This window comes from Nannobrachium achirus, assembly GCF_963921795.1.
Source record: "Nannobrachium achirus genome assembly, chromosome: 12".
Lineage (NCBI taxonomy): Eukaryota > Metazoa > Chordata > Actinopteri > Myctophiformes > Myctophidae > Nannobrachium > Nannobrachium achirus.
In genome coordinates, this window is record NC_137832.1 from 35,831,343 (window position 1) to 35,851,958 (window position 20,616).

At 41.3% G+C, this 20,616-nt stretch overlaps 2 protein-coding genes across 2 annotated transcripts; both read left to right on the forward strand.

The window, feature by feature from the left end:
* Window positions 1-9,878: 9,878 nt before the first annotated feature.
* On the forward strand, window positions 9,879-10,847 carry LOC308295559 (hydroxycarboxylic acid receptor 2-like; the record flags this gene model as incomplete). The annotated part of the gene is made up of 1 exon (XM_080738611.1): window positions 9,879-10,847. One exon carries the CDS (start codon window positions 9,879-9,881, stop codon window positions 10,845-10,847), a length of 969 nt encoding a protein of 322 aa, XP_080594737.1.
* Window positions 10,848-16,749: 5,902 nt separating this feature from the next.
* Window positions 16,750-17,939, forward strand: LOC308295560 (E3 ubiquitin-protein ligase RNF182; the record flags this gene model as incomplete). Its single annotated transcript, XM_080738612.1, has 2 exons — window positions 16,750-17,143; window positions 17,689-17,939. The coding sequence occupies 2 exons, from the start codon at window positions 16,750-16,752 to the stop codon at window positions 17,937-17,939; spliced, it is 645 nt and encodes a 214-aa protein (XP_080594738.1).
* Between the last annotated feature and the right edge of the window lie 2,677 nt (window positions 17,940-20,616).

Sequence of the window (20,616 nt, forward strand, 5' to 3'; positions counted from 1 at the left end):
TCAGAGCGTTTCAGGCAAAGATTGTGCACTATGAAAGAAGCATGAAATTTGGCACACAGTTAGAACATGCCATATGGAACATTTTTGGCTATAGGGCCATCACAGATTTGTCTTGGGAAACTTGTGGGAGCCAATCAAAGTTGGGCTCTCATAGACTTTACTATACAGTAAAATAATACAAAAAATAAATATGCTTTAAGTAGCATGTGAGGGGTCAAACTAGGTGTTCTTTGGGATTCTGAATCCAATGCAAGCATTTGTTTTGCACGAAAAACATTCATTTCTGAGAAACGGCCTCATCACTAAACCATGGTTTTATGGGTGCCATTTTTACCCCAAGGAATGTTTTTCATGCAAAACAAATGCTTGCATTGGATTCAGAATCCCGATAAACCCCTAGTTTGACCCCTCACATGCTACTTAAAGCATTTTTTATTTTTTATTTTACTGTATAGTAAAGTCTATGAGAGCCCAACTTTGATTGGCTCCCACAAGTCTCCCAAGACAAATCTGCGATGGCCCTATAGCCAGAATGTTCCATATGGCATGCTCTAACTGTGTGCCAAATGTCATGCTTCTTTCATAAAGTGCACGATTCCACCAAAATACTGCCCGAAACGCCTGGACTAAGAGATCTCTTGTTCACAATATGTGTGTGTGTGTGTGTGTGTGTGTGTGTGTGTGTGTGTGTGTGTGTGTGTGTGTGCATGCGTGCGTGCGTGCGTGCGTGTGTGTGTGTGTTCTTACCACAGTTAATTTCGGCAGTATCATTGTGACAGGTATAGATCACAACTCCCTCTGTTAAACAAACACGTTGGTCAGATCACAACTCCGCTTGTGTTTATTGGTAGAGGTGAAACAGGCTCATGGTGAAAATCTGTGTTTAGCTACAGTACCACACAGAACCACTTTCTAAAGACACATCTTGTCCAATTTTCAGTGTGACCGCTTTTCAGTTTGATCAGGGTTCATAAAGTTTCATTTTAATTTCATTACAATAATTAAAATATTACAAAATATTACTAACCATAACTTAAAAAGGCATAGTTAATTCTCCCAGTGTTTGTTCTGGTAAAAGAAGCCCCTTTAGGTGAAATAGTGTTGTCTCCTAACCACTATTATTTCTTCAGTTAATATAAAGACAATTATAGTCATTGTGAGAGCGAGGACCTGTGTTAAAATCTGAGCTTTATCTTGTCTTGCATGTCTCTCCTCTCCCTCTGCCCAAGGCTTTCTACCTCTCTACACTGACCCATCTGAATAAAGCATATAAATGCCCAAAATAATTCGTTCAAATAAAAAATTAAAACTTACCAGCGCTGGTGAAATACCAGGCTGCGGCTAGCACTGAAAAGGAAAGAAAACAGTGTGGTTAGTTAGCATACTAATTATTTCTCTGCAGGTGAGGTGCTTGGTCTGTTGTGGTTCCAATGCCAATGCTAAATGCCTAAATTGTAAAATGCAAGAAAATGGCATTGATGTCCCCTCCCTTTCCTCTGACATCTAACACATTTAATATCCAAATGTTCATCCTAAATAGACCAAGTGACCTCCTGTTATTGGTAAAACACAGCAGAAACGCATCTCCTGGAGATGCATGCGGTTTGTGTCTGTGTGTGTGTGTGTGTGTGTGTGTGCGTGTGTGTGTGTGTGTGTGTGTGTGTGTGTGTGTGTGTGTGTGTGTGTGTGTGTGTGTGTGCGTGCGTGCGCATGTGGGCGCGCAGAAAAAAATAACTGAACTAAACTAAACTAAACACCATAACTTGGTTCTTATTGACAATATGTTCATACTCACAGGCGAAGGCGGCTAGTCTCATCGTATACATGTTGATCAGCAAATCAGGACCAAAGTCTGTTCAGTGTGTTGTGACTGACCTGTTGTGTGTTAAGAGTTCCTACATTTATAGTGTCCCTGTGAGACCAGACATGTAGACGCCCGTCCAATAGCCAGGAGGGTTCTGCTAGGAATTCTGGGCCTCCTGACCCAGATGTGACACTTAAAAAGCATAAGACCTTATAAAACGGTAGGAAACCTCTATAAATCTGGATGTTTTGGGGGCCTACTTGCAAGTTAGGGCCCCCTGCTATAAATCCCAGCTGAACTTAATTTACTGATGTTTTAGGTAAGAAGAATGTATTCATCTGTGTCCATTGCGAGGAACATATTTATTTCATCAACAGAGATTTTAAAATAGAATGGGATCCTAAGTGAGCCTGCATGCCAAAGTGGTTAACCAGCAGACCGGATATTTAGGACCTTAAAATAATGGTTACCTGCTGACGCAGCTTGTAGGCCTATGTTACCATTACATAATGATTTATTTTACCCCGTAATGGATAGAATTTGAAAGGCACTTCATTTCCCAGGTCAGACAAGAGAGCTGAGAATGACCAGGTGAGGTTCAACTGTTGCCTCAGGTCTGGACTGGCCCGAGGGGACTGCAGTTGCAAGGTATTTATCTAAGCTTGAGAAGAAAAGGAAGCTCAGACTAGCTCAAAACAAAAGTACCAGCATTGTTTGTGTCAGTGCTTGGACACATAGAAAACATATCGCTGTTGTCGGGTGGAAACCTTGTATGTCCAAAACTGTTTTGTGAAAATAGCTGATCTACAAGCTCACAACACCTCGCATCGCATCGGGAGGCGTTGTGTGCTTGTAGATCAGCTATTTTCACTAGTTTTGTGCAACAGTCTTGTATGATGAAGCAGGGCTTTACTTGAAAAAACGTACACATTTGAAACTTGGAGATACGAGGTTTCTGCCCGACAGTGACGATATACATGCATTTATTGATGCCACTCCCTTCCTTCAAAACCACTTTTACAAATATTTAGTCTATTGTAGCACTTCTCTTTTTTATTTCCCGTAATAAAGTTGGTTCCTTTTCTTTTATATAAAGCGACTTTGAGTAGGCTACTTAGAAAAAAGCTGTATAAATCTGAGCAATTATTATATACACATCTATGATCGTATCTAACATATTGTGCATCCCTTCTCCCCGTTCTGCCCTTGAACTTGTTTCTCCACACAGTAAAATCTGGTGAGGTTTTACAGGGTTTTACTGAGTGCATGTTTATATCGGCTCAATAAAATTAAGGGAGGGAAAAGACCATTATTCTTTGAAAGTAAATTATTTTTCTGAGTGCTTAGTACACAAGACCCTCCAAGAGACCACCCTAGAAAATGTCCAAACGTCATAAACAAAGTCCAGGTGCACGCCCCGGGCTCATTCATAAATTCCACAGCCCAATACTGCCAAGCATAACACATCTACCAGGCACTGCTCAATCAACAGGAGGCAAAATAATAATATTAATAATAATGATAATAACAACATTAATACGAATCATAATCATTATAATCATCAAGATCCCCCACTGCCATCAGGCTGAAAGGTTCTGCAAGGTTCTGTAACAGCTTCTTCCCCCAGGCTGTCAAACTTCTGTCAGAACACCCGACTGCTATCCATCACATACACCTCACACACACCACTCCTACTGGCGGTGGTGAAAAAAGTTCTCAAATGTTTTACTTTACTACAACAAGGGTTCATATTTTAGATTGTAATAAGAGAAAAGAAAAGATGAGTGTTAAAATGTTTTAATGTCTTTCTTTCTATCGTTTTGTGTCTTTTTAGCCGCAATAAACCCATCCCCCACATGGTTTCCTTTCATGGTTAGGTGTGACTAGAGGTGGAAAATACTCGACTCAAGAGTAGTTTTTTTGAGGATCTGTACTTTTAAAGTGATTTTTAATGCTCTACTCTTTAGGGTGCCCTCACACCAAAGTATGTCCAATGTATGGAGCGTTTTTTTGCAGAAATCCTACTGGCAAAAAAACGCTCCATTCTCATTGAAATGCATTGGCGGATTCCACTCTAGGTATTTTGGTGTGTGGGCACCCTTACTCTTACTTTTAAGTAATTAAAAAAGTAAATACTTGTTATATTTGGACAAGAGTAGTTTAAGAGTTAAATTCAGTAAATAAGTAAAGTAAATTCAGGTTTTTGACATACTTTGAAAGCAGTATGGAGGGTGGCAGTAGTGCACGATTAAATAATAGAGGCCAAAATTGTGAAAATAGCAGATCTACATGCTCACAACGCCTCTGTGACATTGTGAGCATGTAGATCTGCTATTTTCACAATGGAACAGATGTAGTCAAACTAATTGTACTACAATTCCAAGTGCTTGTCAGGGTGGGGGACTGGGGTCTGCAGTTGAAATATTATTATTTTGGGGTTCGCAGCCTGAAAAGGTTGAGAACCACTGACCTAAGCACTTGATTTGTGTGTATTGTTTACATACAGTTTACATAATATATTTTCTTAAAAATGTTATTAAAAGTGGTTTTCTGATTAGTGTTTTTCTCCTCCTGGTTAATGACATCGCATTGGGACAGCTTAGGTAACCGGTAACGTGTGTAACATGTAATTAATTAAAAAAACGAAGAAAAGAAAACGTTAACTTTTTACTCAAAGAGTAGTTTTTAAATAGGTTACTTTTTACTTACTTTTGAGTAATTTCCTGGACTAGTACTTTTACTCTTAGGGTGCCCTCACACTGAAATACCTATGAGGGTGGAATCCGCGTTCCGCCAATGCATTTCAATGAGAGTGAAGCGGTTTCATGCCAGCAGAGCTAGGATTTCTGCAAAAAACGCTCCCTTCTCATTGAAATGCATTGGCAGAATGCGGATTCCACTCTCATAGGTATTTTGGTGTGAGGGCACCCTTACTCTTACTAAAAAAGTAACAGTACTCTTACTTTGAGTAGGATTTTTCAGTACTCTTTCCACCTCTAGGTGTGACTAGTGGTGTAGCTGTAAATAATAAAAGAATGTGTCGGCTCATTGTGTCTAAAAATACATATTTATAGCCACTTGCACCCCACCCACTGAAATCAAACTCTCTGAATAAAACGATAGAAAGAAGTAAATGAACATTTTAACACTCATCTTCCACTTTAACATTGCATTGGAAGCTAGATCTTTGCAGAAAGTAGAAATACTCTGTTAACTACTCAAAGGGACTGGTTGTCCAGGATTAGGACCCGCCGCAGTGGTGTCCGGTGAGAACTTAACCGAGATGTCAAAACCCTCATGCTTATGAGATATCTGGGTTGTAAGGCCAGATATCCCGACTCGTAGGGAAGGCTAAGGGCTCTCTCCATGAGAGCTGGCTAATGAGCTGATGAGATGCGTGTGCTCAAAGTACCAAAAGTTAAAAGTACTCATTATGCAGAATGTCCTATTTCAAAATTTCAAACGTAACTAAAGTGCTCAAATAATTGTAGTGCTCAAATAATTGTAGTGGAGTAAAAGTACAATAATTGGATCCGAGATGTAGTGGAGTAGAGGTAAAGCACAAATACCTCAAAATTGTACTTAAGTACAGTACTTAAGTAAATGTAGTTGCTTAGTTTACACCACTGCCCACTCCCCTCCACAATTCAAGACTTCATGACTCCATATACCCTAGGCTGCACTGATTTTATATCAGACTATCGCCAATGTGGTGCCTCCTATTCATACAGCATACTACTATATAGGCTACTGTATATATTTCGTTAGAGAAGTCTAGTAATAGCCTAATCACTGTTTTTATTCTGATTCATTGTCTATTTTATTCTTTATTCATGGCTACTCTGTTCGTTACATTACATCCGGGGGTGCACAATATGCAGTACTTTAAACACCAGTAGTCACCATGCTACAGACAGACAGACCACAGAGCCTCCCCTTTTTTCTGTAATTGTATTTCCTGTGTGGTATGATGTTTTTCTTGTTCAGTGTGAGGTTTTTCTTGTGCACAAGCAACTCTGTTGAATTTCTGTGTTACTTACTTATTTCCTATGTCTCTGGCACCTTGGTGTGCGAGGGGGAAAGAAATTATTTCCACTGGTCAAGGGCAAGAACAGAATGAGAAAGATTAGGCTGGCTGGCAGTGGTGTAAAAAGTACTAATTTCTTTTTACTTAGGTACACTAGGTAACAATTTTTTTGCGACCATAGGTCGCAGTTAACTACTAGTAAGACACCTCAGGGTCTCGCCCTAAAGGGCGAGGTCGTGCCAATTCTTGGCCATCTGGCCAGTGATGTATATCGGACCAGTTACCCATATATGGAGACCCCTGCATGTTAGTCTACAATGTTATGTCAAAACATGCCCATATATGGGCATTACATAATATGGGCATTCCCAGATATGTCCTTAATATTGATGACATTGAGACAGGGATCTCCATATATGGGCATAAAACGTATGTTAATTAGTAAAGTCAAGCAGGAACTTGGCGAGTTAGGGCCTAGGTTTGATGCCTGGGGATCTCCATATATGGGCATAAGGGAAGGGGGTACCCTAAGGCTAGGGCTCCACCAAAATGACGGTGTCGTGCCGGCGTTGGACGGCCTAAAAAATGAATCGGGGCGAATTTGAGCGTCCGACGTTGACGTCGGCAGTTGATAGGACTACACACTAATAGAATCCCTTTTTTGCCCATCAATATTAAAGGAGTAGTTCACCCCCAGAATGACTTTTGTTCTATTGTGGAGACTTGAGTTCAATAATATTGTTTTGTATTTGTCGCATTCCTAAGAAAAAAAAATATTATAGTAAATTTACCCCCATTGATTCCGGTGGGGGTACATTTATTGTAATCACATTTTTGTCTTAGGAATGCAACAAAAAACCAAAAATATTATTGAACTCAAGTCTCCATGGCGTGAGTACTCAATAGAAAAACGGACATATTGTGTCAGTTTAACCAGTCCAACGTAAACAACCAACCGCAACTCGAATCACACTTGCAAATGAATTTCATCCTGTGCGAAAAACATCTGTCATTTCCCTTTATCAGCCACTATATTATCGAGTGCTGGGGTGTTTCCTGGCTGTATTTTGGTTCTGTTCCAGTGTTTATGTTGACATTGTTGACAAGGTTGTTTATTAGAGCGATGTATTATCTGAATATTTAAATCGCTTTGGATTAAAAGTGTCTGCTAAATGCATAAACTGTAACTGTAAACTGTAACATTTAAACCGTGCAGAGACAGAAAGGTCTGTGAGGGGCATAGAGAGATCACTAACGAGCACAGAACAAGTTAGGCCCAATCAAACAACCCTTTGAAGTTCAAAGGGAGCTGAGCTCCCCCTCACAGACTTTTCTGTCCCTGCAAGGTTTGAATGTCAACATAAGTGGAACAGAACCAAAATAAAGTCAGGGGGATGTGTCTTTTTGCAAGGAAACACCCCAGCACAATAATATAGTGGCTGATAAAGGGAAATGTCTGCTAAAAAATGTATATAGGCCTACATATAAGTTTATATTACCAGTAAGACTCCCTAATCGGCGATAAGCGACTGTCAGGTCGCATGTAAAAGTCGGCCTGATGGTGGCGCTAAATGGGACAGATCCATGTTGCTGACATGACTGTCGACATACTGTGTACCGCTTTGCGTGATTTTAGGGCCAAATCTGTCGGAGCAGTGTCCAAAAATGTGTTTTAAAAAATCGGCCTGAAGGTGGAGCTAAATGGGACAGATCCATGTTGATGACATGGGTGTAGGCATACTGTGTACCGATTTGCGTGATTTTAGGGCAAAATTTTAAGGAGCAGTTTCCAAAAATGTGTTTTAAAGAATCAGCCTGAAGGTGGCGCTAAATGGGACAGATCCATGTTGATGACATGAGTCTAGACATACTGTGTACCGATTTGCGTGATATTAGGGCTAAATTTTAGGAGCCGTGTCCAAAAATGTGTTTTGCAAGAATCGGCCTCATGGTTAGAAGAGGGCCATGTGAGAATTGAGGGGTGGAGGTTGTGGTTTAGGGGCAACGGTGGCGGAGATATGAGTAGTGCAAAAGTGTGACGTGACGTGTGACGGACAGACTGACGGACGGACGGACGGACGGACGGACGGACAGACAGACAGACGGACAGACGGACAGACAGACAGACAGACAGACAGACAGACAGACAGACAGACAGACAGACAGACAGACAGACAGACAGACAGACAGACAGACTGACTGACTGACTGGTGTAGGTTTTGATAGTAACTGCGACCTGACGGTCGAAAATAATTGTCTTAAAGTTACCTAGTGTACCTTTAAGTGAAAATATTGATATACTCCATAACAGTAAAAGTCCATAATTACCAGTAAGACTCCCTAATCGGGAGATAAGCGACAGTCAGGTCGCAGCGTGATTTTAGGGCAAAATGTGTAGGAGGAGTGTCTAAAAATGTGTTTGAAAAAATCAGCCTGATGGTGGCGCTATATGGGACAGATCCATGTTGATGAGATGAGTGTAGACATACTGTGTACCGATTTGCGTGATTTTAGGGCAAAATCTGTAGGAGCAGTGTCCAAAAATGTGTTTGTAGGAGCAGTGTCCAAAAATGTGTTTGAAAAAATCGGCCCGATGGTGGCGCTATATGGGACAGATCCATGTTGATGACATGAGTGTAGACATAGTGTGTAACGATTTGTGTGATTTTAGGGCAAAATCTGTAGGAGCAGTGTCCAAAAATGTGTTTTAAAAAATCAGCCTGAAGGTGGCACTAAATGGGACAGATCCATGTTGAAGACATGAGTGTAGACATACTGTGTACCGATTTGCGTGATTTTAGGTCAAAATGTGTAGGAGCTGTGTCCATAAATGTGTTTTGCAAGAATTGGCCTCATGGTGGTGCTAGAAGAGGGTCATGTGAAGGTTGTGGAGGTTGTGGTTTGGCAGGTAAGGAGTGTGTGTGTGCAAAATTTGGCATGGATCGGGGAAACGGTTGCGGAGATATGTGCAGGGAAAAAGTGTGACGTGTGACAGACTGACTGACTGACTGACAGACACCTGGTCGAAGTTTTGATAGTAACCGCGACCATGACGGTCCAAAAAGTTTTGTAAAAGTAAAAATACAATAGTATTGGTATTAAAATGTACTTAAAGTACCAAACGTAAAAAGTACTTATTATGCAGAATGTTCCGCTTTAAAATCTTTTGGAAATATCAGCTCTACAAGCTCATAATGTGAGCTTGTAGATCGGCTATTTTCGAATGGCCGAAGCCCGAAATGTCTATAGGGCTGAAGTGGGTGAAGTTTTGTAACAATAATCAAAATCTACAAAGTAACTAGTAACTTAAGTTTTCAAATAATTGTAATGTAGTAAAAGTATAATATTTGCCTCTGAGATGTAGTGGAGTAGAAGTAATGGTACAGAAAATTGGAAATACTCCAGTAAAGTAAAAATACCTCAAAATAGTAGGCCTACTTAAGTACAGTACTTGAGTAAATGTACTTAGTTAGTTTCCACCTCTGAGTAAATGTACTTAGTTTCCACCTCTGCTGGCTGGGCACTGTGTCAGGCACATGCCACTGATGCTGTGTGAGCCAACTCAAGGCACACCTAGAGGGGATGGGGGCGCACCAACTACATGGACACACTGAGGCATGATGACAGCAGACCCTGATGCTGGACATTAGGAAGGAGTGGAGGGCAGCAGTCCAGGAGTCCCAATTTGGTGTTATATTACCTTGTGCTGTCCTTGCTTTTGTAAATCGCTCTCTGGCTGCTAAATGCCTAAATTGTAAATTGTGTTGGCTATACTCATTACGCACACTTACTCATAGTGGAAGGTTCTGTTGTACTAACATGTTGTGTCAGTAAGTGACCACATTTTGGGGATGTGCTGTGCAAAAAAGAAACATCATTAATCAAAACGAAAATTTGGTGGGTTTCCTGTGACTGACTAAGAGCGTCATCCTTCAAACCACAGTGCTTCCATGCTCAGCAAGTGCCACCTCTTATAAGCAAGCAATACGAATTTGCTTGCTTATAGTGGACCTGTATCCAACAAACCCAGACATACTGTATGTGAAAATGGCTGACCAATTCAATGGAACTCATGCATTGCTCATCAAAGTGCTACCTCCAGTACTTATCACTGAGATTATTCTGGGTGTTGTCGGCAATGGCCTGGCTCTCTGGATCTTCTGTTTCCACCTGAAGCCCTGGAAGAGCAGCACTGTTCTCCTATTCAACCTGGCACTGGCAGACTTCTTGCTCATTGCAGCTCTGCCATTCCGTGCAAGCTACTACGTCTCTGAGATGAACTGGCACTTTGGCGATATTTTCTGCAACATTGATCTCTTCATGTTGGCAATGAACCGCACTGGAAGTATCATGTTCTTATTGGCTGTTGCTGTGGACAGGTATGTGCGTGTGGTGCATCCCCACCATCCCATCAATTCTTTAAGTATCCACAAAGCAGTATGCTGTGCAGTTGGACTGTGGCTGGTCACCATCTCAATGACTGCTCATCTCCTGGCTATACCAAGAAACAATACAATCCTCTGCGAGAGCTTTACGGTTAAGCTGGAGGGTCATCAGTCCAATTCAGGGTTTAGTCTGACGTGGCATAGATCTGTGTTTGTACTCTCCTTCTGGCTGCCACTGGCTGCAATACTCTACTGCACGTTCCAAATCATTGGTCAACTGAGAAGGGGACAACTGGCTCAAGATCCCAAGATCAAAAAGGCTCTGTGGCTCATCACAGTAGTGGTGATTGTCTTCACTGTCTGCTTCCTCCCAAGTAACATTGCAACGTTACATACCTGGATGAAGAGCCAATCTACATCTGAAAATCTGGACCAAGCATTTTACATCACGATTACCCTGACCTATCTCAACTGCATATTGGATCCTGTTGTCTACTACTTCTCCAGCCCTACATTCCAAAAAATCTCCAAGAGAGCTATTGGACTGCATCAAGCATCAGAAACAGGTGACACTGCAGAAGCAAGGAGAAGCAACCGAGACACAGGCTCCAAGACCATCAGCCAAGTGTGACAGATGAAAACAAAGGAACTGTTATCACCAAGATTCATACTCAATTATCTTCCAAGGCACTTTCGAAGCTGCATTTTATATACAGTATACAGTATGGTGCGTTGTGCAATAATTTAAGCTGCATTTGTGTTGTGTGTGTGTGTGGTTCCTTCTTTTGAAGGTTCCTTTTTTGTATTCATGGGGTCCAGATGAGCACAAGTGTTCTTTTGTATGTATGTACTGTATGTATGTTTTAGTTTATTAAACAAAATGTTCTCTTCCTATTAGTGTTTTAAAAACATACACAACTTTGACTTTTTCTAGCTTTTATTTTACTAATTAATAAAGACTGTGTTGTGTAAACACATGTGTTATGAATTTTCTTGTACAATTTCAGTTGAGTTCTTTTGAACATCAATCACATATACTGTATATTAAGAATTAAAGGATCACTTCACCCTAAACATTGTCTAGTAGGCAATTATGAAGACCTCTAGTCCAGGGGTGCCCACACATTTTTGACTGGAGAGCTACTTTTAAAATGACAAGCTCAACATGATCTACCCACCCCAAAACATTTACCTGGGGGGGGCTTTGGAATAGTAACTGGCGTTACATATAAGACAAACACACTTGAAATGGGAAATTGAAGTGATACAAACGTACTTGAAATGGGAAATGGAAGTGATACAAACACACTTGAAATGGGAAATGGAAGTGGTTTTTGGGTTCTTTGTAATGCTACTGACTTGAAACGAAAGCATTTCATTGTGGGGGGTTGCCTACTTTAGAAGCAGTGAAGGGAGCTGAAAGGCAAGTCAAGTCAACCAGGCGGGGAAATCCCCTTAACACTTATGTTGCAATGATTTTTTCTCTTCAATGTCCCGCGATGCCATGGTCTCCATAGACCTCCATGTAATTTATAGTGCACGGATTGTGCACGCCCATGCCTAGATGATGCACCACGTGTGTAGATGCTGTTCACAGCTTTCAAACAAAAAAATCCGCTTGGAAATCCGTTCAGGCATTCATGATTTATGAGCCATTATGTTTTCTTCAGATGTAAACAAACATGGCTGCCATGTTTGAAAGAATGGGTTGGTATGGGGGTTAAACATGCAATTTCGCGATCGCGATCATGCCTAACACATTTCTGGAGGTCCAAAAAAGGTTTTTGGAAAAAAAAAATTGAAAAAAAAAAAAAATGTTTTTCAAAAACGGCCCAAACTCGGGAAACTCGGGGTTGGCACAGCGGGCGGTAGTACCAATACAAACTCGGGAAACTCGGGGTTGGCACCATATGTGTTAAGACAAACGCCGTTAACTCATCTGCTGCCATTTAACAATACCTTCGTACTCTAATTATGCCAAACTGTCTCCATAGACTTCCATGTAATTCATAGTGCACGGATCATGCACACCCATGCCTAGATAATGCACCACGTGTGTCCACATTGCTCACAGCTTTCAAACAAAAAAATCCGAATGGAAATCCGTTCAGGCATTCATGAGATAGCAGCCATTATGTTTTCCTAAAATGTAAACAAAGATGGCTGCCATGTTTGAAAGATGGGGTTGCTATGGGGGTTAAACATGCAATTTCGCGATCGCTATCATGCCTACTAAATGTTTTGGGGTCAAAACATTTTTTTTGAAAAAGATTTTTTTTGATTTTTCTTTTTTTTTTTTTTCAAAAATTCTCGGGTTCCTCGGGCGTGGCAGGGTGGTACATCGCGAAATTCTCGGGTTCCTCGTTTTTGGCAGCAAATGAGCGTTACAATGGTTATATGTCACAGTTATTGTCCACGACATTGCAAGCGGCGCGAAGGCCAGCGGACCTTGGTGCGGCGCTCGGGCGCGAAGAGCAGGCCAGGGCCGGCCGCGCGAGTTACGAAGCCGTGGTGAATGCACCGTTATATTCAAGCCCACGATAAACGCATGAATGGGATCATGAAACGCAATGCAGGTGAGCTCACATTTCACCATAACAAAAGGAGGTTTAGTACATTAGTTTGCCTTATCAGCGTTTGCCTTATCGGCATTTGCCTTATCAGGACGTGCCCCAACCAGGCTGGTGTTCGTTCACAACATGCTGTTTGGTTTCGGCCTAAAGCGCGGAAACCACTAGAAGAAGCGGCGGCGCTTTGATTTGGTTCCCCCCATTTGTTTCCCCAATCCCTTTTAAAATGTTCGAGTAGCCTAGTGTAGTCTTGCCAGTCGCTAACAGTTGGACTAAAAGATGCATGTACCAAACACATTTTTCGAAAGCAAAACTACACCACATCAAGAAGTTTATTAGGTAGGCCCTAAAAGTATGTCCTTGAGCAAAGGGAATTATTTTGGGTTAAAACTGAATCCGGTTTGATCTTTCCGGCAAATTTAGTCCTTACACTACAACATGACGTGTTGTGTTTTCCGCTCCAGACCGGTTACAAACTCGAAAAGTGAAGTGATCCCAGACGTGCTAGTCCCAGTTGTCCGGTGTCCCAGTTGGGCGAACAGACTGTAAAGCAAGCGATCTTCATCCCATTCATGCGTTTATCGTGCGCTTGCCCAGGCCACATAAATATAACGATTGCATTCACCACGGCTTCGTAACTCGCGCGACCGGCCCTTGCCCGCTCTTCGCGGGCACTGGCGCCTGTGGCGCTCGGGCGCGAAGAGCAGGACCAAGGTCCGCTGGCCTTCGCGCCGCTTGCAATGTCGTGGACAATAATTACAGTCTGTTCGCCCAACTGGGACACCGGACAACTGGGACACCGGACAACTGGGATTTTCCCATCCCAGACTACTGGTAGGCATTATGCAGGTTTCTGAACTGCAGCCCTCCTCTGAAACACAGAAATTGGGCCATATCCTAATGATGATCATTATAGGGTGTGCCAAATGTAGTTCTAAGAGAGGCCATTTCTTGGGTCAACACAGCCTTACACAGGTGTTCTGATTAGACTATAGCATTAGTTAGATGCAATCAAACAATTGAAACACCTGTGTTTTGACCCAAGAAATAGCCGCTAAGGACGCTGGCACACAATAGTGAGGACCATGAAGTTAGGTTGAATGAATGGGTGAAGTGATCCTTTAACTTTTGTATTATTAGGTCTATAACAATACAGTAGGCCTAAAACAAAAATCCGAAAAGTGGAAGAAATATAATAATAATTATTAGCCTATTTCCTACTTACATCTTTTAGTAGGATAGTTAAGTTGTTTAGTTTTCAAATGCCTGTTTAGTCCAGAGAGTCTAATCACCTCAACTCTCCCCAGCTGTGCAGTTGGAGCGAGAAAGTTTACGCAGCCAGGCAGGCGCACATTTTCACCAGGTGATTTGATTAACATATACCTGCATACGGCCAGTTTCCTTTTCCTTGTTTTATTCAACTATTCAAATGCAGACTCACTGCCGCAAGAGAGGCAGAGAAAGAAAGCCATTGCCAAGAGAAGCTCAAACAAAGTAGATTCACAAACAGGCCTGTCTGGTTCAGGGAGCACAAGGAGAAACTTTACGCTCAGTGGATAGGTTATGTTATGTGGAGCGATACAAGAAAACAAACGTGACTGACCAAAAAGGTAAGGTGCTTCCAGTGATCAGGCTGAAGGAGTAATGTATCCACTTGTCATCCAAAAGGACAGAATTATTTCAGCTGCACCTTACGTTTAGAGAGTGTAGGTTAAGGAGCTAGTTGTGTAGTTGGCGTCGAGGATAATTTAAACTAGCCTACTTTAGTCTAACTGGAACGTATTCTTGGTAGAGGCCATATGCTAGACCAGTTTATGTACCATCATTTCATTTGTGCAGCCAAAAGTATTGTAGCCTAAGTAAAATGTAAATCTATCTTAATCTGACACTGATGTAAGACAATTGGAACCATATGTTGTGGTTTGTCAATCTCAGATAAGAGATTACAGACTAAACCTAAACAGGATTGAAAGAAGAAAATGCATTGACACAGAAATGCATTGACACAGAAAGATGACAAGTGTTACAGTACACTCCTACGGTCTGATAATATGTAAAAGGAAATGTGTTACAGACATACAAGGAAATAATTAACCCCATACAAGGTAATAAACAACTTTATAGAACAGGATGCAGCCCCAGGCATCAGAGGCATGCTTGTGGAAGTTGTTATTTTAAAACACATATTTTAACACATATTAGGCGTGGTGGTGTGAATAAAACATCTATGTATGGAAGAAAACATGTCACATGTTAGAGGCTTCAGTGGGGACCATGTCTCATTTGGCCAGTGTTGACTGAAAAGTAGTTAGAGTAAAGCTGTGATGCTCATATCAAGAGTGAAAGAGTTTGTAGGGGTTCAGTATTGTACTCACATCCATGTTGATGGTCACATACATTAGCTGTTGCAAATGAGGCCTTGTGGGTGAAGACTGCACTGTATTGTATATGGGTCCTGTGTCATGGTCCTCTAATCAAACTAGACCACCATTCTACCTAGAGTGTAGCAGTGGACATGTGTCTAGTTTTCTGCCATGTCCTGAATGGAACAAATCTTTGACATTTGCAATGTTCTAAAGAATTGTAAGCAGTATGCGTGCCTCTTTTCTTTCTATGCTTAGTGTAGCGCTCACTTTGCTAGCGCTTCTTTGCATTTCACCACAGAAACCACGTGTCCTTGTTAAAGGGCACTGAGTGAGCTTTAATAATAATGTAAGAGGGAAGGTAGTAGGTAGTGCAGTGCTGTTATGGTGTCTAAAATAGGGTTATCATTGTTTTCTTCTGAGTATAAATTACACATGTTCCATTTAAAATTCCTGAATGAACTCAAACAGAGTGGAAAATGTATAAGGCACACAGAAACACAGTTGGTACTGATATGCTTTTCCTGCTGAAGTTTTAGTTCACATGCAAATATACAGAGGACAGTGGTAACAGTTAAAACTTAGTGACCAGTTGTTTTGCTTATCATTTGTAAACAGTATGATGTAAATGTATGTGCTGTTATTTTGGTAAGAATAAATCAAATAGAGCAGTATTACAATTGTATTAATCCCTACCCTCACCTGGTACTTTTCACACCTTTATATAGTCTACACAATTATATCACAGACTTGTTTTCTGGATCCAAGTGTAAGAGGGAGCTGTTAATGAAACTTGAGCTGTCTGGAATGAGAAATCAATTTTCCCTTATTGGAATAAGTAATAAGAAAACTTAAAACAGATTAGATTCTATCAGGGGCAACCCTAACTAAAAGAGTAACAGTCACAATTTATTTGAAATCTTAAGTTTTGTTTTATGTTTTCCCTTCAGATTCAGAACCCCACTGTGTCTGTAAGGTCTGATCATTTCCTGAAGACTTAAGCGATAGAACATCCTCCATCCCTGCAATCTTCATGCAGCTGCTCACTGCTGCCCCTGTGGACAGCTGAATGCAAAGCACCCAACTTCTAATCATCTACCTTAATTTCTATTCCTGTATGACTTCTCCACTTCCTCTGGCTCCCCCCTCCTCTCATGACATGAATCCATACAGAGATCCAAACATGAACTCCGGTCTCTCACCACACAATGCTGCTGCTTCTGTCTCCCCCGTCTCCCTAACCGGCCCGCCACTGTACCTCTCCCCTCTTGTTAATATTAACACAAATCACCCTTACCCCACCGTATCATCAACTTCAACCCCAAGCTCTAATGCAGTTGTCAATACCAGACATACTTTCTATACACATCCCCACCAAAAACCACCTCCTTATCAGGACTCATTTTTAGATCAAAACCCAACCCAAGCTGCTAACCCAAACCCCTACTCTTCTCCAGCTCTACATCCAGCTCAAGATGCAGTCATAAATATCAACGGATCACCAGTCCCTGGTCCAGCTCAAGACCCAGGCCTGAACCAAGCCCCTAAACCGAACCGCTACATGTCCTTTGTTCCTGTTTTAACAACAGCCCCTTCCCAGATGTCAGTAGTTGTCAACCAATCCCCCTCGCTCTCCCTCTCTCCAACCCTATTTCTACCTTCACCGCTGCCCTTTGAGGACCCCTGTCCCTGCCCTGACCTGGAGTGTGCCATCTGTTTCAGCCAGTTTAATAACGTCTTCCGCTGTCCCAAGATGCTCCAGTGTAAACACACATTCTGCCTGGAGTGTTTAGCACGTATTAATGTCAAGTCAGTACAGCCCAACAGCATCCAATGCCCACTGTGCCGCAGTCTCACCCCCCTGCCAATCTTGGGGTTGCCCAAGCTGACCACAGACTCTGATGTGTTGTCCTACCTACCTGCCGCCATGCACAGGGTCTACAGCATCCGTTTCAACAGGAGAAAGGGAAAGCTGAAGATCAAAAGGTCTGATTGTTAATTGTTATTCATTTGATTGTTTAGTATCTAAATTAAACTGCACAATAACTATTGCCAAAAGGGGTCTTACCGGAATTTTCAGTAGCCCTGTACTTCTTGTTGGTTATTTTCAAGCGTTATCTTTGTGTGAGATACAACTAGGAACTAGGAATTATGAAATAAACATTAAAAAAGAATGCAGGCAGATTTGGGCACAAGGAGTAGCCCAACACACTGGGAGGCTCTACGTCCTCCCAGTGGGGGCTCTTCACTGGCAGGTGAGTCGGTAGGCTACAACAGCAGTGACGAGACACAAATGTGAGTGGGGAGTATTATCAATATTGGCATAATGACTAAATAAGGAGAAAGGGGGTAAATGAACAACAACAAAAGATTCCACTATCGGGGAAAACACTCTGCCTTGCCTTATAATTCTCATTTGGGGAGGAATGTTGGTTCTTCAGTTTCCCCAAACATGTGTTTTTCATTAAGTGTGCTGTCCATCATATCTGTTATCCTTTTCCATCAACATTCTCTTTCTTTTCAAAAAGGGCATCTGCAGGTGAACGACGATGGGGACAAAGGTCACTGGCCTCTCTGAGGTCTGTCAGCCACTCCCTGGATGTTGGGCTGCCCAGCCCACCTCTCACTGCTCGTGCTGGGAGGCAGGGCGAGGAGAGCGGTGTAGGAGGAGCACTGTTAAGATTGACTGCCAGGCCAGCGTGTCGAGCCTTCCTCTTGACATCAGTGGTGTTTATGATGGTGATTCTGACCGGCATCGTCATCTTCCTCATTGCCTTCAAACAAAACTGAGTGCGTACAGAGATAATTGCATTACTTCTGAATGTTGATGATTTGAGGTTTCATAAATGTGACAATGAAGCTTTGCTGTCTGAATATTATGTATTAATTGTAGTTAATTAATTAATTGTAATGTCTGAATGCTATGTACATTATATATTTATTACTTGTTTTTTAACTGTTTTCACTCTTTTAAATTTGGAGAAACTAATGTGTACCACTATAGCCACAATCCACAGCCATCTCCTTGCATCTTTTATTCTCTTCCTCTTTTTAACTCCCATCCTCTCCTGTGGCCTTTCTACACCACCTAGTGGTGAAGGGAGGCCTTTGATTCAGTTTCCCCCCCCTCATGCAAATGAAGGGAGAATGAAGCCACTGTTAACTTTCTGTTGCAGTAAAATGAACTGTGGTGTGTAAGAGTGCAGGACTAGGGTAATTTCAATCTGTTCATTAAGTTGATTGATTGTTTATTCAGTGAAATATTGTCTTAACATATAGCCTACACTTAATCTGTATGGTAGAGTATCTTAATCCAGAAAACTAGCACATGGTGGTGTCCTTACTCTTCCACATTTCAACCCTTGTGATTTAACAACGGAGCACTGATTTGGGCACAGGATGTGCTGTCATCTTTATTGTAACTCAGTGGTGATAATTATTGTAGTTCTCCAAGGACATAAAACATACAGATTTGAGCTTTAAGGCGGAAACTCTACTTGTTGGTTGAGGAATTACACTTTCTATAAACATTATGAATGGAGAAAATAGGAACATTTAATCCACTGTCAATATATTGTACAGCCAGGGGTAAAAAAAATGGGACAGTGGAATTAAATGGGTGGAATTCTGAGTCACATGACTTTCTGAATCACATGACTTTTATCAACAGTTAAAAAATACTACTATTTTCACTCTGCCAGTTCTTCACAAGTGACTAGATTTTAGATGACAACTTGATGTGTGTGTTCCTGTACATTAAACTGTCAACTTGTTTTATATTGACCTGTTTTACTATGCATTAGAAAATAAACATATTTTTTGTATTTATGACTGCAAAGTGATTTTATCAAACGTTGCACAATCAACAAATTACTTATCCTATATAATTACAATAGGTTCCTAGTATGACGTGAAATTTTCTAAATGCATTCATAGTCTTACAGGCCTTGCTCTGTAATGGTGTATGTGTGTATATTAGTCTAGTGTTTATTGATCAGCTCAGCTGCTGTATTGTCCCGAGGGAAGTTATGGTAGCTAAATATCACAATCCCATCCTTTTTATCAACCCCTCAGCCAGGGCAAGTACATTGATGCATATGTGATCATTCTGGAAAACCAAGAGTGTTCCCAATTCCGTCCACCAAGTGGCGCTCTAACATTAACTTATGTAGCTACTCAGCCACTAGCCAAAAAGTGTGTCTGCATGGAAAAGTACAGGCCTGTGGTATCTTATAACTCTATGGGTATAACAGAGTGAGACCCCATCTACATGGGAAATAGCCACCAGCCTACCACATCAATAATGATGGAAGAGGTGGAAAATTTAATTTACTTTCAATATGAGATACAATCCAATGGTATAATGACAGCCTTTGCCTGACAGCAGGACTGGTCATAAATGCATGAGTGGTCCTGGAGAAATACAGAAGTGTTCAACGTCAGTGGGAAGGATGTTTAGGAAGTGAGCCTGACATTTTGCTGACGTAAAACCAGCCAGGGTGTCATTTCTTTGGGTGAAGAGACAGGAAGTTAGAATCTGTTGAGGAATATCCCATATCACTCATATACACACACACACACACACACACACACACACACACACACACACACACACACACACACCTCAAGACCAAGGTTTGTCAAAAAACCTTGAGGTTAGAAAGTTAGGATTTATCACACTGGCAGATTTGTATATGTTCCCTTTTTAATGCCTTGAAAGAATGTTTCCAAACTAGAGTTCTGAGCCAAAAAGTGATTAAATTAATCACAGGGGAAAGGGGGATGATACAAAAAGCTATATTTTTGTCCATGCCTTACACCTTATCGCTAAACTTCTTTGCCTTTAGTTTTTTTTTTTACAATTATTTTTTTAAATACTTCAAATAGCCGATCTACATCGACACGTTGTGAGCTTGTGGATCAGCTATTTGAAATATTTAAAATGTTTTTCAAAATAGTAAAACATGGCAAAATAGTTTAGGGGTAAGGCATGGACGAAAATAGAGCCCCAAGTCTGCACACGTCACTCTCCTCACTCTCAGGAGAAAAGAGGTTGCTGGAGTATTATTGGAAGAGGCATGTCATGTGGTTGTCTATTCCCTCGTCAGGCCAACATAACGGTAGAGGTTTGCTGCCAAAAGAAAAATAGGTTGACACAAACAATCCAGATGTTAATCTTCATGTACTCTGCATTATGTGACAGTGCCAACGTAACGTAGCTTCATATACTTTAGATGCAAAGGAATGAGTTAAGCTTTTAGCAATACACACTTAACTTCACCTTCATAAAACAAGAAAAAGAATGATGGAAACAATACCATTATTACCAGTATTGCATAGCTACAATTGGTTCATAGAAAACACTCAAACATTAGCGGTCATGGAAAAACAAATTGTTGCATTAGATGAGACATAGAAAGTTGTATTCTTCAACTCAAATTCCTCTGAAATGTTGGCCTATGGCTTT